Here is a 21,057-nt window from a genome sequence, read left to right on the forward strand (position 1 = left end):
GTCAGTTCGGGAAAAGTAAGGAAGTCCGCGAAGGGTTTTTTGCATCCGGGGTCGTCGGGTGGCGGAGACGCAGAGAATATAGAAAGCCGTGAATCAAAGAGAGCTTTGATTTTTCGAGCGTCCTTTTAAAAGTGATAAATGCATCACTAAAAAATATGACTGAGAGAGCTGCCGCTGCTACTATAGCTGGGAATATCGCGCCCGAAGAAGAAGAAAAAAAGGCAGGAGACGACGCGCCGCATTGAGACGCACAGAAAAAGGAGAGAGGTCGAGAACGAAAGAGAGAGAGAGAGAGAGAAAAAGATGACTGCTGGAATCGAAAAAACTAATATCCGCCCTCGAAACGACGGAGAAGCTGTTTGTTTTGTATTGTTTCGGTGGCGCGCGACTTGGCCTGGGCGCGCACGGGGGGCATTTTCTTGTGCCTATATACGGCCGTTGATTAAGTGTCACCCATTCTTCATCGTGGCCTATAGCTCGGCGGTGCATTATTCTCTGCTCATCTTTTTCGGATTTATTGTCGGGGGGCAGAAAACTTTGATTTTTCGACTTCGATTCGTTCGTTATAACGAGAGTCGACGAAAAGAAAATCGCGTTAAATATTTATCTCGAGCCAGCAACTTGGATCGGATAATTAATTCTCTCTCGAATCTCGATCAAATTTCGTACTCGCTATAATAATTTTATCAGTTGTACCAATAGTTTTGCGCGAGAATCAATAGCGGCAAAGGAAAAAATCTATTTCAATATTAAACTCGAGCTGCAACAGCGGCAGCAGCAGCAGCAGCAGAGGCACGATGGGATATTGTTTGCCGTTTATAACGAGAGAGACTTATAAAATACATAAAGGTCATAAATCAGCCTCGTAGTGAGAGAGAAGTAAGACGAGAGAGAGAGAGAGAAATTTCTGGGTGAAAACCTCCGAGGAGGAGCAGCAGTAGCGCCGAAACTCGTACACTCCTAATTAAAACTAGCTTTATATACGCGCCGAGCTGCGCGCAGTTTCACGGGGCATATTATACAACATCGGCTGCCGCTTGGAACTTCTCTCTTTCTCTCTCGGGAGAGAGAGAGAGAGAGCTTGGGCTATATAACCCGATATATATATCGCACGATCTCGAACGAAGCTCGGCTACGGAGAAAGAGAGAGAGAGAGAGAGAGAAATCTCGCGTAGTAAGGGTTCGCCGAGGAAACTGAAAGAGAGAGAGACGCGCATCACCTCATAATCACCAATAACAATCCTAGCTCCTTCTCCTTCTCTCCTCCTCCGCACTGGTGTTTGCAAAGTCTTATAAAAACTTCTGCCGCTGCTTCCTCGCTCGTTCCGCAGTCGAGGCACGAGGCAGTAGGCAAACTCGCTAGGCTAGGCTGCGCGAGCCGAGAAAAGTCGGTTTACCGCCTGTGTGCAGCCTCGAAGAGGGTAGAGAAGGAGGACGAAGTCTCTCTGGTTAAGGGTGGGGACCGTCTTAATTACCCGCGGTAATGAACACCTTGTCGTAAAAACTTGCGCTGCCCTTAGCCCCCCGCAGCGCAGCTTTAATTATTCAGAGACGTTTCTCGCCTAAGCGAGCATTACTGCCTCGGTGCCTGCAGGGGTAGTAAGGCACGACGACGGCGCTTTCGGAGTCAGAGTCAGAGAGAGAGAGCTAAGGAGCTAGAGATATATATACGCGGAGAACGTCGAGACTCTGACACGTTAGCGCGATGGTAGTAGTATTAAAGCCTTGGCCTGGCATCAATCTAGTTGCGAGCTTTTTAAAATTCCTTAAAGCTCGCCGAGGCAAAAGTACAAGATTGACGCACCGTGCGAAAAAAAAGCTGGCGTACAGTGATTAAAGGTTCCCCTCTCTCTCTCTGCTGCGAGCTGTCACCGAGAGGTAGTAGTACGGAAATAAGTCATTTTACACTTGAAAATTTTCTCCAAAAAAAATAATCGTCTCCCCAGCCTTTTTCAATCGGGACCGTATAACGTTTCCTTGGGCCTACTAGCACTCGTTAGGAAAACAGAAACAGATCGTAAAATTTGTCGTCGTCGTAATAATGAGGCGAAAAGCAATAGCTCTCTTTGTTGCTCGCGCGTGCCACATACGTAGGTTGTTATATAGCTCTCGTGCCTCGAGTTAGCGCGCGCGCGGCCGTTATTTCGGGGACAAAATAGCTGGAGCCGCTGCTGCTGCTGCTGCTGCGGGGGTGGTACAAAGCTAACCCCTATAAATTTGCGAGAATTAAACGAAAGAATGCGGTCTCGTCTGGTTATGCTGCTACACAGCAGCAGCAGCCCCTTCTCGAGCTCTCTTCTCTGCATGGACTGTGTGTATGGTGGTGTATTCCTCGGGCAGTATAGACATGCAGCACACACACGTACGCGCGCGGGGAGAAAGTTTCTCTGCGTTCTGCAGAGGCTGCTCTCTCTCTCTCTCGGGGTTTTTCGGTTCCGAGAGCTGCTGCTGCTGCTGCTGCTGCTTGTGTGTGCTTGTACACGCGGAGGTTTGTTGGATTTTTAATTAAGGCCGCCATGACTCGCGCTCAAGAATTCCTGGCATATCGTTCTCTCGCTCTCTCTCTTTATCTCTCTCTCTCCGCGCGTGGCGATCCACCGATGTATAGTTTGCGTGTGCGCCGCGTTCTTTTGTATACAGCTCGACTACTGTACTACTATCTGTAGTACATGTAGCTTGACACTGGATTCGCGCGCGATATAATGTACAAACTGTATCGTGCCGCGCATACACGCAAATTATTATTGTACGCCTCGTTTATTCCTCGTACATCTCTGCTGTTTATATGAATTAATTTACTCGCGTTGATTTTACGATTGCTCTATCATGATTGCAGAGCTCCGGATATTTAGTACAACTAGAAAGTATTTAGCATATAACTCGTCGATATTGACGACAGCTATTTGTTACAACTGGAGAGATTCAGCGCGCTTATTGATTTCGATGTACGCTTCGATGAATCGATAGTTCGAGTCCATATCCAAGTACGTGGACTTACATACGACGATTTTCCAAAAATGACACAGGAATGTTTGTCAATGTTTTAGAATGTCTTTATTACGGAGGTGGTTACAAATGCGTGCGCAGACTACAACATTTCCTTCGACACAAAAATAGCTACCGTTTTATTATAATATAACTACATTACTTTATTACTAAACTTTAAATCATTTGTTAACTTTGGTATGAGTACAAAATTGCCTATATCTATTACATATACTTTATTACTTCACATTCGGAATCGATCATGACATCTAGCGGCTAAATCCGAAGCTGCAATAGCAAATCTCGCAATACTTCAACTATTGATATGCTTATTAGGTTGCACGCTCGATGAATCAGTTAGAAATATTGACTAACAGACGGCATTCATTGCGCGAGTCGAGTTTTTGAAATATGATTTTTTACATCAGGTTACAGAAGGTTGAGATATCACCAAGAAGACGACATATCATGGACATCGTGCTGTTACCTCAAACAGAAACACAATTGAGCTGTAAATTACCACATTGATTATAAAAAACATTTTGATAGTTAACATTTTGGCCACTGGCCTCGTTTTATTCAATTTCGGTCTCTAATTTCAGTCCACTGAACAGTCAGAGCCTACGTACAAAATACTTGACATTTCGGTCCATCATTTTTTTAATAAACAGAGATGGAACTCACGCCCGTTGACGACGAGTAGTATAATATTCGGCAATTGATTTATCTTCGGCATCAAACCACCATAAATAAAAAAAAAGTAGCTCGGCGGCGGCCCGAGTCTCTCGCCGAAGCTAAAGCGCTATCGATTTATTAAGACAAATAGCCGGTATCGAAAGAAGTATATATATAATACACTTGTGCCGTCCACCACCTCTGCCAACGTCGTCTTCTCTCACACTCTCTTTCTGGGCGTTCACGCAAAGGGTCACCGCTGCTCGACTCTTCGACTCTATACTGCTGCTGCCGCTGCTACTGCTGACGCTCGACACTCGGCGAGCGACTTAGCCAGAGGGTAGTTTTGATTTATGAAAACAGCCCAACAGATTTACGAATATCAAATTCACGTTTAAGGGCTGCATTCGAGCGTACAGCGTGTGTACGCCTCGAGGCTTTTCTCGCGCTGCTGCCGCTGCTGTTGCTAGGTCAAGAGGGAGTGAAAACGAGCCTCTCTTGTTTCCATGCTGCGCGCAAAAGAGAGAGAGAGAGAGAGATCGTATATAGATATATATACCTGCGCTGGCCCGAGATTCTCTGTTGATAGAGCTCGAGGGGGGTGCTGCCGCTGTACAACCGTTGCCGCTGCCGCCGCCAACGCTGTGTGTAGCAGTGTGTTACGTTACTACTGCCTACGTCTGTTCGGCGTGATATCGGGTGAAAAAGATTTTTGAGGCCAGCAGCGGCAGCGCCCGACTTTCTCGTGTCTTTTCATGCGAAAAGTACCTTTGCGAGAGAGAGAGAGAGAAAGAGGGCTTGAAAAGAGAGAGAGAAAAATTGACTCAATTTTTTCTGAATAAACTTCACGTCTTCAAATTTATAATTCACCGTTGAAGGTCTCTCTGTTAGATTAGTTTTTCTACGTAAATGTGTGTTAAGTGTTGGAGCTTTTTACAAAAAATGATACACGTATTTTCAAACGTTGATCGACATTGGATTTTTCTGGATATGTATTATTTTATTTTTTTCAATATAAAACTAACATATTCAAGGGTAAGAAAAATCAAATCAGCCTTTTATTCTGGATCGTGATTGAAAAGGAGGGTGCAAAAAGGCACGAGCTCATACAGAAAATATGAACTTTCATATTTATGCGCAAGAATCGATATATTTTAGACAGACTTCTAAATATTTAAGCAGCGAGTATATAGAGGGTGCAAGGATAATGCCTCCTCACCCTCTCTCTCTACCTCGTGCTCGTCATTTTCCGACTGTTACCAAATTGGACTGGGCTTGAAAAGCACGTACAGAGTTCATTTTAAGGTAGTCCATAAAAAAAAAACTTAAAACATTCTGATGTATCATTTTTTTCCACTAAATTGACAAAATTGAAAAATATAAAGTATATCCTTATTACATATGATAGATAAAAGGCATCAAACATGCGATAAAACACTCCAAGTTACATTTTAAAAATCATTCGTAAATTACAGATACTTTTGATGGTCGTTTGTGCTGGAATATCCCCGTATATGTTGTATTCGCTCTGAAATTTTCAAGTCCTGCCTTCAGAAACCAATGATTTTTTTTCTGTGAAAAATAAGTACTAACACTAAAGTTAAGGAATTGATAATAATATCCAAATGAAAGTAAATATACTACACATTCACTTCACCAATAATTTTTAATTAAAGATTCGAACTTTATTTATAGTTTATTTATAGAAATTTAATGACAATTTTAATGAATTGAGAAATATGGCAAGCACGTTGAAAGTTCGACGATTTTTTTAGCACGTAACAGTTCATATGTTACCGCCAGGCGGCATACCGTCGAATTCTCAGAAATCAAAAAAGAAAAGACAAGTTGTAGCATTAAGTAAGAACGATTTTTCCATTCAAGCACCGGTAAGTTTATCCAACTCAAAGTTCGGTTCCAAAAATGCTTACTATAATATTTTACTTAAATTCTCAAGCAGACATTTTATACTGTAAATGATAAAAGATCGATTTCTCCCTCTCAACAATTAACGCCACACCACTGCTAGCTTGCTCTTTTTGAGGTACGTTCACTTTTTAGCCGAGGAACGGAATATTTGAAGAGGTCAGATCAAAGGCGAGTCTGGTCAATTTCATCAGCATTTGAATACGAGTTCTTTCCCTTATCGTCCGCGTAAGTACGCGCATTTCCTCGAGCACGCGACCTACGACTCCCTTACTTTTACATTCTTGCCACCCTTGATTTATCTCTCTTTTTTTTTGGCCCTTTCATCTTTATTTATCTTTACTTTTTTCGCATCTTTTTCAAACGCTCGATAAGATACAGAATTTAGATGAAAATTTTACCTGAAAACTATTGTTTCCTAACTTCGAAATTTTTATTATTATAACTTTGAATATTCATTTATTTTTTTAGTTACGAAATTGCCCAAGTTTTCAAGGCAAGCAAATTGAAAATAGTATCTTCTTGCCAGGGCACGACCACGAAAGAGCGAGAGATGCTATGTAAATCAAGAGGCAAATGGATAAGAAGTGCGAAGCGCTTCGGGTATTATTATACACGAGACGGGTGTATATATACGTCTGCGCGCGTCTACTTAAACGCAAGGGGGGGTTGCGCTTCTCTCTACGATCAAAGCATAATTTTAATTAGGCGGATTATGCTGAAAGATAAAAATTATTAAAATTATTACCTTAATGAAAGGAAGCTTCGAGAAAGGAAAGGACGAGGGAAGAGCGTAATTAAACGCCCAGGGAAAATTTCCACGTAGTCTATATATCTGTCTGTAATGCAGCACAAGGGCGGCAGAGCTCTATACATCTCTCTTTCTCTCCTGCGTTCTATATTGTATTTGCACCCGCGCTATATGACTGAGATATGAGTAAGTATTTACTTTGCGGGTATAAGATATTGTGTCGTAGACCTACATGTATTAAAGCGAATCTCCTGCAGATTTGCTCTCTTTGCTTATGAGCTATTTCTCCCTCTTTCTTTCGCTTCAACAGAAAATTAGAATTGTAAAAAACTATGGTTGGTGCAAATGAATTTTCTTACTAATCTTAATAATTAATTTTTAAAAATTAAAATCACTATTATATCGACATCTAAGACAAAAGCCAGCCAGTTTCAGACTTAGTCTGTTTTAAAATACTGACGTACAATGTTTTTCTTAATTCAAGTCAGAATTCGATAAATCCCAAAAAATATTTTAAGATTTATCATCTCTCACGTATCCATCTACCAAGTTGACGCAAAAACGTCGGCAAAATCGTACAATCCATTGCGCGACATCGACGCGCGCCATGAGAACGCCTACATAGCTGAGAAACAGCATAATACGAAAAGAAGCTCCGACCGCAAAGTGTATAAGCCAATGCGAATATGATACAGCTGCGCAGCGGCGTCGGTGGCGTTTCATCACCGCCCACAAAAGTGACTAATCTGCGCGACCGCAAAAGCACGCGATATAAGTTGGCGCATGTTGTACGCATACATAGTCAGTGTTCGCCCGTAGCGATAGGCCGAAGTCACCTACTCGCGGCGCATTCGACGACGAAGCTCGACGAATCAAGGGCCAATGGGTGCAGTAAGGTTCACGCGCGTGCACGCATCATCGTTACACCGTACATATACGGGGTTTACAGAAATGATAGAGAGAGACAGACAGAGATACTACGGAGCAGCTGCGTACATACGCGTGTGCGGAGCTCTCCTGTCTGTGCATGAGTCGAGGTGCTGCAGGGTGGGGCGTCAAATCAGGCTGCAAACCGCAAGGTGCCACCACACCCCCGCGGCCAATGATCGGCGTCTAGCCAACCCCAGACCGCAAAACCAACCGCAAGACGATGCGCAGAACGACCGGCGCAATAGTACACACATATAACTGCGTAGGTATATAGCAGCAGCGGCTTCACTTGCGCGACCGCAGAAAACAAAATGGTGACGTATACGCCGAAACTCGACATTTCTGTAACTGTTTATGAGTCCGTTCGCCGGGCGTGTGGGTATTTTTGCGAGGCGCACCTGAGGGCTGCCAGCGTTGCGACGCGAGACCTGGCCGCGTCCACGAGTGCGGCTGAGTGTCGAGGACGATCGACGATTCGTTCATTTCCGAGGTTGACTTGTTCGATATTTCAGTTTAGGATTCTGCTTTTTATCATTGCAACGGTCTTCATTGGATGAAATAACGTGGTCATTTTTTGCAGCCGTCAATGAGATTTTGAAACAAGGACGCAGGCTTTTTTCGTGACCGTATACAGCTATTCATTAAGATTTTGAAGACAACTTTATTCCTTCGTAATACGAGCATTGTCATCCAGGAAAAAATCGGATATAAATTGAAATATCTCAAATTAAAAAGCAGAAAAATATACATCGCGGTAAAATATTTGAGAATACATAGACAAGAAGTACACATTTATGTTCGGGTAAACTTGCTATTTACCGATGGCCCTCTAGTATCCGATCGGATTAAGACTTTATTTCAATAAATCAGAATAGAATAATCTATTAAAATGCGAATCAATAAAAAATCTTTACCGTATGGATTGATGAGACTCACAATATATAGATTCGAAATTCAAACTCATGTTTGGGTAGATCTGCTAGTCAACCCATCGCCCTCTAGTAAATTCTCTAGAAACTTGTTTCTAATGAATAAGAATGTAATGATTTTTATATGATGTAAATAGTTTGAATTGGCTAACTTTACATAATTTTTTAAATAAAGAGCATTTGTGGATAAAAGATAACAATTCTTGTAAAATTCAAGTGTGACAATTATAGCTGAACTACAAATCTTCAATAGATGTTTTTCGGCTCTGTTTGACATTTGCTACTTTGACAATTTATTAAGGTATGGAAGATCACTGCGTCGCTGTATCTAGGTTGCAAAATAAATTAACATAATCGTGATAATAAATGCTCTTGCAAAAAAATTTTGCTTTGCGAGTATCGGTAGTATAGAGATAGTAAAGAGCGCATCGATCACCAACCGCAGTAGAATCACTTGCAGTGAAATTTTGAAATAGTTTAATATTCTGCATTGGACGTTGATGCATTCAACGAACATAAGACAACGATAACATTTTCTTACGATTTATTAATTCGCGCGACATAGCACAAAATGCTGATGGCGGAAGTGCATAATTGTTTAATTTGCAAAAGCGAGACTCCAGCTATGAATTCGATTCACTATTCAGTAACGATTGAACAATAAAACACGATGCATTGTAAGAACTGTATACATGCAGAGCCAGAAATATAAGAGTGCTTACAAGACATTACTGTGATAAATAAGCAAGAAATTTAGGTGCTCGCTTATGTATGAAGACATCGATATTATTCACCTGGATTTAGATCAAGCATATTTTATATTCAATGCATATAGTCACGAAGTATTAACTCATGTATGGATAGATCTACCAATAACCGATCGCCCTCTAGTGTCCGATTACTCAAAGCATTCATTGAAATGAATAACAATATAATGATCTTCGAATGATGTAAATTTTACTTGCGATAGTTGCACATTAAACCCCAATGCTTTGCTGTGCGATATTTTTTTAGGTATAAATACGTACATAATACAAAATTATGTTTGGATAGACCTGCGAGAAACCGATCGCCCTCTAGTATTCGATCAGCCTAAGCTTTTATTTACATTCATTAGAATGTAATAATTTCATACGATACGAGCAATTTGTCTAATTATAAAAAATCAAAATTAAATACGATTAAGGAATAGATTTAGAAAACTTGAAACTCAAGTTAAAATGTATATTAAAACGCTCAACTAATATCAGTTAAAGATTAACCAGTTAGAAGTAAAACTTCAAAAAAATCCCACCATAAATTCAAATTCGAACGAACTGACGAATCCTCTTTAAAAATATCAAAATTATACAAAGACGACGAAAGAAAAATCTCCAAAAAATAAAACTCAATCAAAAAAAGAGGGAAAAAAGTCAACTTCGAAGCTTCGCTTCAAAAAGTATATCTCTCGCCCAGGGTAGCGTAGCGTCATAAATTCAAGATCCAAGCGAGCCGCGCGCGCGAGGCTGTCCTTGCCAATAAAAAAGTAAAAAGCTCGTCGTGCGCGCGCGATGCTACGACGGTGCATAAAAAAGTTCGCCGGAGAGAGAGCGAGCGAGTGTCTCTGCATCTTCGCGAGCAGGAATACGGTAGCCTTCCTTTTTTGCTCGGCTTCGCGCTCGTGGAGGGAAAAGGGCGCGCAAGTGGCTCGCTGCTATATAGGAAGCGACCGAGGAGCTGGCGAGGAAGGGGTTGCTATATATATATATATATAATACTGCTTCGTGCACAGACATAGACGTAGACACGCACACGTATATACATATACATAGATCGGGAGGAAAGTGAGTAGTGGTCTGGGGTGGGTGTACATCTGAGGTGGCCCAGAGCGTGGCCGCTGCGGCGCTGCACTATGGCTTGCCGCGGCGGCGCACCTCGGCGCGGTGGTGATGGGGTAGTAGTAGTAGTAGTAGTAGTAGTAGTAGCGTCGGCGGCGGCAGATCGCCGTAGTGAGAGAGAGAGGCTGAGCAGCGGACGGGGGCGTCGAAAGAGCCGAGGTAAGAGCTGCTGCGTGCACTACTAAGAGAGGTATATAGAGGGTGGGTGGGAGAAGAGAGTGCCAGAGAGGCTGCTGCCGCTGCAGCTCTCTGGGTTGCCAAGGCTACCGCGGTCCCGGCCAAGATACTCACCGAGATCTGCTGCTCCCTCTTTATACTCACCTTCCTCTGCCGGAGAATGTGCATACATATATTCCCTCCCTCGCACACAAACGTATATACGTGCGCATAACGTGGGTGCATGTATACACGAGCGGAAGTCTACCTCACCTATACACCGTACTATACTATGCGATGCGAGGTAGCAACAGCAGCAGCAGCGTATTTGCAGATGCTCGTACACATATAGCTATACATAATGTAAGAAACTCCCAGCCCATCGACATGAAGTGTGTAGCAGCTAGAGCTATATACGTATGCATCCATGTACCTGACTGCTACGCATTACGTGTATCATAGTTATTATATGGAACGGTGAACATGAATTCCCTCCTCACTCTACTTTCGACTCGAATATATAAGAATTTTTAGGATTTCTAAAAACTTACATGCTCGTTGTCAATAAGATTTTTTTTGAAACTACAATAATGGGAATTTATCGAATGTATTGTTCCGTTTGACATACTTTAGATTAATCTTTCAAATAAATAAGTGCACGGAAATTTTATAAAAAAAAAACCGAATCGAAGCAAAAATGATGATTTTCGAATGAAAATTTTTTGAGATCTACACTGAGCTAAAAAACTACTTGGAGGTCTCTATCGTGTCGTTTTTTTATATATTCACGAAGCTTTTTAGAAAAATATTGAGAGGAAATCTCAGTAAAAGGGATTGAAAATTGATATTGACCCCTACTTTGATATCACTCCAATGTTGCATCCAAATTAGTGTAACTCTCAGCTTTCAATCATTATTACGCATACATGGAGAATAATTGGAATTTTTCCATAAATATTCTCATTAGAAATCAAAATATATTTAACATGGATTGCAAATAATTTCATACAGCATTACGTTAATACATATTACTTATTGTTACACCCTACTGATATGTTCATTTGACTCATCAGATTTCATTTTTTATTTTTGATGTAAAAAATGTACCAAAGTAATCATAAACTCACTGACTGCAAGATTAACTAATTGTTTTGTCAAATCAATAAATAATACAATATGCACGAGCTAAGATTTACACCCAAGAAATATTTTTATTCCGAAGAACCCGTAACGCCCTCGCACGGTCAAGACGGCAAAGATCTTTAAGAAATTTTATCTCTCTTTCTTGCGCCCCGTCTTATTTCACGAGCCCCCCGGCGGAAGAAGAATTTCGCACCCCCTGCAGTGGTAACGTCGTGTGCGTGCAGCAGAGTCGGTAACAGCCTTTTTGCTCGCGTCGCTTTTCGCGCCTCGACGTCTCTTTCTCTCTCTTTCTGACTTATTTCGGCTTTGCGCGCGCTACGGGCGACGAGAAAATCGATAACCCCGAAAAGCTCGCTGGATGTTTTCGTTTGTTTTTGGTAACGTACCAATTGGATAAATAATACGCAAAAAAGAGTTGAATTGTGAATACATTAAAAATATTTCATCTAAAAATATCATATATCATAAGCGATACATCTAAGGAGGGAACTTTTTTGTCACGTCGGTAAGAAAGGAAAAGAAGTCAAGATTTCTTTAAGAAGTTTGGCCGTTGGCATCGTGCATTCTTTAAGAAATTACGCAGTGCGTTTCTTAGCCACTAAGGCTGATGGCGCTGAGATCACACTTTTTTCTCCCTTCGAATTATTTGAGTTGTACTTTTCCGTGCAATGAATTCGTTGTAATGAATGAAGTTTTAACTATATACAATCAGAAAAAAAAGTTAAAAGAATAAACTTGACAATTAGAAACATATTCTCTTCTTTGTAAATAAAAAAATGTCTCATTAGTTGGTACGTCATAATTTTTTTTACTTCTTTGAATAAAAAATATTCCTTGTTAAAGAATATAACAAGAAAGCAAGACACTACGAAAAACAAAAGTAAGTTCATAACTGCTATGTAAAGAAAAATACAGACTACACGCATGGTTAATTTAATTCAAGCAAGGCTTTATGTGAACTTTAAAAAAATTAAATAAACTAAGAAACGAAAAAAATGTTGTTGGCACCCGATCCTTGAATAAATTATGTACTGCATCGGCGAATCGATACGCGCGTATGAGCTGGCTAAGATGCCGAAGGGGGAGTTTTCGAGTACGCGAGCGAATATGCAAAGTATTTAGCATGTACACGAAGATCTTGGCAATAAAGGGTTGAGCTAAATTAATCACGAGGATAAGATCCCACAGGTGCGTGTTGCGAATGCGTTACATGGTTTTATAGAAGCTATGCGTTGCGTAATCATCGACTCGATACTTTTAATTTATTGAAAATGTTCCCAGCGAGTTTTTGTTCCACGCGACCAAAGTTATAATTATTCATGGCCCGAAATAAACACCGTATCGTCGCAGTTGGAACATAGGTAAAAAAAAATGCGAAAATAAATCAAGCAAATGGGTATGAAGAAATTAGCGTACGCATGAAATTCTGGCACTTCTGGACGCAACCCGTGGAACGACGAGAGGGAAAAGAGAGAAGAATCGATCACGCGCTTGTATCACTAGGGGAGAGAGACAGAGAGAAAGAGGAAAAATATGTATATATCATCAAGTTCGTATAGCAGCAACAGCAACAGCAGTAACCCTTTTCGATAATTTCTCTTTTCTCCATTTGTTCGCGTGTGTGTGTGCATGCGCTGCACGGTACGTATAACGGCAACAGCTCCACGCGAAACGATCGACTCTCGCTCGGTATCGCTTGAAAATTCACCCCGTAATCGACGGACAAAAAGTAATTTCCCATCGAAGAGAGAGAGAGAGAGAAACGCGCAAAAGCAGGGACACACACATACACACTAGCGTGGTATAGAACAAAGGGGGCGATTTTCTGTGTGTACGGGGTAGAATATGTCCAAAGAAAGAAAGGACGAATACACAGAGTGAGCGGGAGAGAGAGAGAGAAGGGGAAGTGGGCAGCATGGTTTTACATATATCGCCGAAGCATGTGTCCAATGTATGAAGCATGTATAACCGACATGGCATGCAATGAGACAGTTAGTGACCGGTGTGCGTAACGATCGCCGCATCGTGCACATGTACGCGTAAACCGTCGATGCTGTAGCCTCTATTCTCTCTCGCTCATTGTTAATGCCATTAATATCCTCTCGCTGTCTATACTTACTTATTCCTCTTTATGCATAATGACGCATTGTTTATTCCGCGAAAATAAACTCGGGTTTTTTTTCGAGATACGCGATTGGCTTCAACAATTTTTGTATCAAACAAAATTTAAAGAAGATCTTGAGAGCTGTTCAATACAGTTGACGAGCGTTAAAAAAAATATGTTTCATTAGTGACACAGTACATAAAAATAATCTAAAAGTACAAATCATTTTTTGTAACACTTACTTTTCAGATTCTTCTTTTTCATAATTTTAAGCATCAATTTATCCAGGAAAGACGTCAGAAATAAATGTTTTCGTGTCAGAAGATTAAATAAAAATAAATATAAAAAATACTCAAATCGCTTAAAGTAAAGCCGGATTTTTAGTTATCGTATAAACTGTAGATGTCGTGTTAACACCCACAAACGATCAAATTCAAAACGGATATAAAAGTAAATCTTGACTATTGGTAACCAATAATTTGAAAAAAGGGAATTACAGAAAATTTTAAATAAACAGCTGAACAAAAAAAAATAATGAGCTTCAGATTGTGTGAGGTTAAATAATTTGTTTACATGAGTGATGAAAGATATTTTGAAATACATTTTATTCGATTCCAGTCAAAAACTACAATAACAATGAATCATGGATATGTATAATTATGAGTCATATTGAAATCAACTGTAGGTTGCCCAGATTCTTATATTTCAATAATTTTTTTTTCTCTTTTACACAATGGATTAAATTTCTATGGGTCAGCGAGGAACAATGTATACATCTGGGCAACGATATTTCTATTTCGTCGTTACCAAGACAATAGTTACTTAATATCGCGAAAAAAAATGTATTTCGTTGATTTTTAGGCTCTTCTCGTTAGGTTTCTCGTCAGAAATATCTAAATCAATTTTTTTGCTTTTACTATACAACACATCTATTATCGCTATGAGTGACTATGTTAAATTTTTTTTTCTATTTACGACCACGCAGATTTTTGTTTTTTTGATTTTACTCGTAACGCCACATTTTACTCTTATTGCACAATTCCCATAACAGCTCGATGTATTTAATAATATTATTAAGCTACACTTGGAAGCATTCGTACCATATACATACTATGAAAACATAATGAGAATTTTTTACTTTAGATATTTATCTTTTCATTTTCTTACAAATCATGCCCTCTGGAAAAGAGTTTCTGACAAAAGTTGTAGTATTTTTCTTGCATTGCTATATTTTCTAGGTGTTGACTATAATCCAAAATGCAATGATATAGAATTTTTCGAAATCATTTTTGCCACTCGATCGCCATCAAATAATTTATAATGATTAATTTATTTATCACGATATGCTGAGATAAATCCGTTGACCGATTGCAGAAGAAAAAACATACTCTCTTCGTGCAAATGGGAATTTGTCATTTCGTCTCGAATCGAATGTCTCTTCTCAATCGACCAACTGACGTCTCGCAGCTTATAGAGAAATATTTGGTTCGATAAATGTATATATAATATGTTAGTTATCGTGATTACTATACATTGATATAATAACTATTATGCATATGTACACTTATTTACACGAGTTTCAATTGTTCTACTTTCATTGAATGTTTCATGGTTTACGTTTTGTAAAGTATATATTATTTCATTAATATCACTCACCGATGTATCGACGCACAAAGCACACTCGTCTTTTGCGATGACATTTTCGAATCGAGCACCGAATAAAAATTATCGTACAGCTGCCGATCTCTCGAAACAAAAAAGAAAAAAGAAAAGGAAAAGCGATTCATCCTGGAAGAAGTGGGTGGGGAGGGGAAAAAAAAACCTGAATCACGCGCGCGGCTCGTTCAGCACAGCCAGTAAGCCGGATCAGCGACCTCGTCCTGGAGCTGTTCAGCGACCAGAGGCTGATGATGATACTCGGGCTTGTTGTTGGCCAGCACCGCTGCTGCTGCTGCTGCGTCGACTTGCCGAGTAACGACGTCTTGCTGCTGCTGACGAGTCGCGTGACCACTGCCTCAGTAGGGCCGCCAGACGTTGTTGTCGGGCCGTATTACCTCGTCGGGTACGCGCACGACGCTGCAGCCCGTTACGTCGGTCAGGCCCCGTTGATGATGCTGCTGCTGCTGTTGCTGTTGCTGTTGCTGCTGATCGGGACTGTCGGTGCCCGTTTGAAACTGATTGTTGTAGAGCTGCGAGTAGAGTATCGTCGGGAAGACGCTGGGCGCGGGGAAGTAATTGCCGCCGCCGCCGCCTCCACCGCCACCGGCACCGCCACCCGCGGAGGAGCAGTTCTGGCCGACGAACGCCTGGTCCTGGACGCCCTCGTGCACCGGCGACTCGCCGGTCGTGCTCGAGTCCGTGGACAGGGAGCGCGGCGAGACGTAGCCCTGGTACCTCTGCGTCGAGCCGCCGCCGCCGCTCGACATCAGGCTCGACAGGTGATCGAGCGGGTCCGCCTGGTTGCCGCCTGGCGTCGTTGTGTCTGGAACTGATCGCGAAGACATATACATAAATAGAGTAAACGAGTGGCGAGATCACCCCCCACAACCACACTGAGAAAAAAAATTCATTGATTCAATGAAACGTTTAATTGAATACAATCTATGAAATAATTTCATTGAAATAATCTTTTTTTATTTCATCCAGCAAAATATTTAATTGTTTTCATAAAACTTTGGTAAAAACAATTAAATATTTTGTTGAATGAATGAATTATTTCATAGATTGTATTCAATTAAACGTTTCATTGAATCAATGAATTTTTTTTCTCAGTGCATGATTTATGGCCATTTTAGTCCTCGTATTATCCCTGGTAGAAATGTTCGATATTTTATAGTCACGAAGCATCAGCGGGGGCTGTAGATGAAGATAAGGAAAATGAAAATTCTGTGATTGTTGTGTAGTGATAAGTCACGGCGTATTATTAAGTTTTGGATATGTTATCTTATGAGTTTAGTCACTATATTGAATATGTTACTGTATGATTATTGAGTAAAAATTCTATTTTTATTTATATTTTCTAGCCAACCCATACAGAGATATGTAATACTTCCTATAGCTCAAATAAATGAATATAAATGAATAGATATAAAAATTGAAACATGAACATTTATAAAATTTAATTTATTTCTATTTTTTTAATTACATTAAAACAATGCACTATTAAACAACACTATATACACATAAAAAAAAGACTGAAAATATGATTATCGCCGTCACGAGCTTTGGCCCTCGTTCGCCAAACAAATTTTGTACAAATCTTCGTTCGACAGCTCGTCGATGATCATGTCGCAGCAGAGAATCGGCAGTCGGTAGCGCGTCAGCTCCATGAACGGATCCAGCGCCCAGCGCCGGAAAAATCCTCTCGTTACTTTTTCGAATAGATTGGAGAAACAAGGCTGTATGTGTCCGCATGGTTTCGAGCGCGCGAACTCGTAGTAGTCCATAAACGTGAGCCGTTTTGCCGCCACTTTGGGTCGTAGCGGGAGCAGATCGTAGAGCGACAGGCTCGGATTCATCATTACCACTTTTGCGTTACTTTCAAACAAATCGTACCGAGATCCGTCGAGATTCGCCGGCTTCTCGAACAGCTCGTACTTGGCGAACAATCGCATGATCGCCAGGGCGTCGCTTCGCGTCAGCTCGTATCCTCGCTTTTCTAGGCTCTCAACGAGGATCATGGCGCCGGATGCTAGTAGCAATTTATATTTAGGCTTTTTGCACCACTTGTCAGCGATCGCAGTGGGAAAAGCGAAATCGGACTGCAGATCGGCACCGTGAGCCAATAGAAGCTCGACCGCGTACCATTTGAAAGTCGACAAGGCGTAGCGCAGCGGCGTCCAGCCCGAATCGTCCTTGGCGTCGACCCGAACCAACCGCCGCGTGTCGTCGCACGTATCGAAAAACGTCTTCAACACTTGATCGTCGTCCTCGTGGATTCTCTTGCAAATCGCGTGCAGAGGTGTCCTGCCATCCTTGTCGGCCAGATTCGGGTCCACGCCACGTCTCAGCAGCGTCTCGATCACCCACTTGTTGTTGCTGTCCAGAGCCGCGAGCAGCGGCGTGCAACTCGACTCGTCCCGAGCGTCGATCCGCAACGTCACGCGACGCTCGTCGCAGATCGCGAACAGAATCTTCGCGAACTCGTCCAGCCAAGTGTTCCTGCAAATGATGTGCAGAGGCGTGGATCCCTCCTTGTTGGGCACGCACGGATCGGCGCCGGCTCTCAGTAGAAATTCGGCGTTGTTGTTTCTTTGAACGAACCATGGATTGGTGATCAGAGCCAAGTGTAGCGGTGTGTTACCCTTTTTGTCCTGAGCATCGATATGGAGCGGTCTGTGTTGCTCGCTGCTGAGCTCGAATAAAAACCTCACTACTGGCGCACGATCGCGGTGTACCTGACTTAAAATGTGCAAAGGAGTCCATCCATCTGCATTGGCTAAATTTGGATTAGCTCCTTTTTTTAGCAGCCAGTCGAACGCTGTTTCGGTGCCGAAGCTCAAAACCAAGTGTAACGGTGTGTTATCCGACTTGTCTCGGACATTGACCTGCAGCGCACGATGTTGTTCGTCGCACAGTTCGAAGAACTTTTCCAGCGAATTCACATCGAGCTGCATCTTGACGGCGATGTGCAAAGATGTCAATCCCTCTGCATTAGCCAAATTTGGATTGGCTCCTTTTTTCAGCAGCAATCGTACCGTACCCCAATAGCCGTTGGTAAGAGCCACGTTTAGCGGCAGATCGACTGAACTCGCGCCCGACTTTCGAACGAGGCCATTGGGATCCTGGCCGAGCTCGAGGAATTTCTCAACGATGTTTTCACAGCCAAACTCGACAGCCGCGTGATAATGCGTGTATCCGAATTCGTCCGTGTAATTTGCATTGGAACTGTATACTTTGAATAGCTCGCGAATGACGTCGGCGTACTTATGTCGAGCCGCGCGATGTACTGCCGTGGTGCGATGAAACAGTGGCTTGCCTTCGTCATCGAGTTCGGGCTCGTCTTTGTATCCGGTGCCAACAACGAAGTCGATGAATCGTTCTCCTCGACAATCATTTGCAGCTCCACAATAGCTTATGGAATCTGAGAGAAGAACCTCAAGTTCTTCAATTTTAAAAATGTCTTGGATTTTCGGAAATGGACCTTTCCAATCGTTTATTAAAGCATCGAGCTGCAGGAGAAATTCATGTCGCTCTTGTTCGATCTCCAAATTGAAATTTTCTCGTAAGCCCTTCACTTTTTCGACTTCTTTTTGATTGTCAAAAATTACGTTGGATTCACCGTCTAACATTATTTCGCTTATTCACGCACAAACACAATTGTTATTATAATTTAAGATTTTAATTTTTTTTTTTTTTTCACGACAATCACTTGCTAGAGCTAGATGAGATCTTTGTGTGTTCAAGCTACAACGTCGTTGTACTGACTACGCGCGTGCGATACGATACATAGGAAGTACAAAAAAAAACGTAGGCGAGATCCTATAAATAGCGCGAGCTATTAATGGAAACGTAAATCCAGCATAGTGGAGGCCACTTGTGCATTGCAATGAAGCTGCTTACATCGAAATGGAGTTGGGTGGAACTGTATACCAACTCCAAATCGACCTTAACTTTCCTTTACTTATGGGTGTATGTTTTTTTTTTTAAGTTTTTGTTATGTAACGATTTAATAAAATATACGCAAATTATCAGTTTAACAATCTTTCTGTGGGCAGTTTTAATTATCTTTACTTGAAATGTAGGACGTCAAGGGATTGCAGAAAATTTGTTTAAAAATCTTTTGAACAATTTAATTGTTATTTTCAGATTATTAAAGGAGACCTTACACCTCCAAACTAAAACAGTTTATATTTTTTTCAAAAGTTTGTTTTCAATCGGGAAAAAATGATATCTTGTAACTTTTTAAACATATTTCAACGACCTTGATATGTATGTATGACATGTATATCGTTCTGAAATTTTAACTCAATATTCTGCACGTTCCTACTTATAATGAACTAGAATGAAAAAAATCGACAGAATATTTCTACCATTATAAACGAAAAAATTCGATTCTAGAAAAAATTATGCCATTTCGTTATTTTTGAACCAATTTTTCTCATTCTAGTTCATTTTGAGTTTTTTGTGTTGTTGATGTTTTCTTTTAAACATTTACGAATTTTTTTCATATAGTTTGAGGACAATTAATAGTAATGAATATTGTAAAATTGTTCATTTCCATTTTTTGGCTATTTGGTCATAAGTTAAGCATTTCTACCAGAGATATGAATTATCAAGAGGAAACACCTGGGTTTTTTTGTTTTTGATGTAAAATTATGTTTTTTCAAATCTTTTTACATCAGAAAGCATGTTTTTAGTACCTTTTATAATTTAAACTAGTTCAGGATGTATCCGTAATGACTAATCATCTTAGAGTTCTTAAAATTTTTATCATAATATTCTACTCCATTCTTAAATAAGAAAATAACGAGCATATTTTTGATCAAATTAATTATTCGATCTACCAGTCTTAAAAACTGGCAATAAGCGTATTATAAAAGCGTAAAAAGCTACTATTTAAATTTTTGGGTAATTTAGTATGGGAAAAAGTTTCCTAGCTTCTTTTTGAAATTCTGTTACACTTAAGTGGAGGAGAATATTAGGACAAAAATTCTGAGACTGATAGAATCAAGATTCGTCAAAGGTTCCATTCAGATTCATTCAGAGCTTTGAAATCATAAGTCATTATGGATGCATCCTGGAATAATTTAAACACTACTATACTTAAAACATGTCTTATAATGTAATAAGGCTTAAAAAAACATTATTATACATCGAAAACAAAAAATTTAATTTTAACATCTTATTTTCATAGTTTTTAATTTACAAGGTTTAAGGTAGTTCCCTCACAAAAATGACTATCGATAAAGGGTCTTGAAATTTTAACCACATATCATTGACAATGCTTTTCGTATGTGTGAGAAATTTCAGGAACTTTAACCAAACCATTTCCAAAATATAATTAATTAAAGTTTGGTACTCTAACATGGGATCCTATGCTAGCGTGTCGAAAAGACGCTATTTTGTGTGATTATAAAAAAATGCATCGATAAAATCTTTTCAAAAACTAGGAGAGGATTGTTCAATATGCACTAAAACATAGCTCAAAAACTGGAAAAACTTGACCAAACATTTTTTGAGAAAAGTTAATGTAAAAACATTGCGAAAATAAAAATTTAAACTTTAGACCTGAAACCCACTTTTTAAGTTTTTAGGGTCATTTTAAACAAAAAAGTGCTACAAAAAAAAAGTCTTAGAATTTGTCAGGGAAAGCGTATGAATTTTTTTCGGGTTTTTTGTAGACACATGCCCGAATTCGTAGGTGATCATGTTCTGAGGAAACTACCTTAACACGGGTCTCTGTCCCCGTAACAATCGTAAAAAAAGAAAAAAAACAACGAGCGACTCACTGGACGAGACCGCGGAGAAAGCATCGGGCGCCTGGTTGGCCACGCTGTTATTGTTGTTGGCGTTGTTGGCGTTGCTGTTGGGGTTGTTGCCACCGGCCGTGGAGTCGGGCGCCGTGGGCACGATGCTGCT

The 21,057-nt window shown here is 40.6% G+C and overlaps 1 protein-coding gene across 1 annotated transcript in view; it reads right to left on the reverse strand.

Moving 5' to 3' along the window:
* Positions 1 to 14,145: 14,145 nt before the first annotated feature.
* LOC106652822 (runt-related transcription factor 2-like) overlaps positions 14,146 to 21,057 on the reverse strand; it is a 28,353-nt gene continuing 21,441 nt past the window's right edge. Inside the window, exons 7-8 of the mRNA XM_023458625.1 lie at positions 20,928 to 21,055; positions 14,146 to 15,964 (exon numbers count right to left, since the gene is read on the reverse strand). Coding sequence (XP_023314393.1) covers positions 15,492 to 15,964; positions 20,928 to 21,055 — 601 coding nt within the window. The 3' untranslated portion in view covers positions 14,146 to 15,491. The remainder of the gene's footprint in view (positions 15,965 to 20,927; positions 21,056 to 21,057) is intronic.

Source organism: Trichogramma pretiosum, unplaced genomic scaffold (assembly GCF_000599845.2).
Source record: "Trichogramma pretiosum strain Unisexual culture from Peru unplaced genomic scaffold, Tpre_2.0 scaffold115, whole genome shotgun sequence".
In the NCBI taxonomy this organism is placed as follows: Eukaryota; Metazoa; Arthropoda; class Insecta; order Hymenoptera; family Trichogrammatidae; genus Trichogramma; species Trichogramma pretiosum.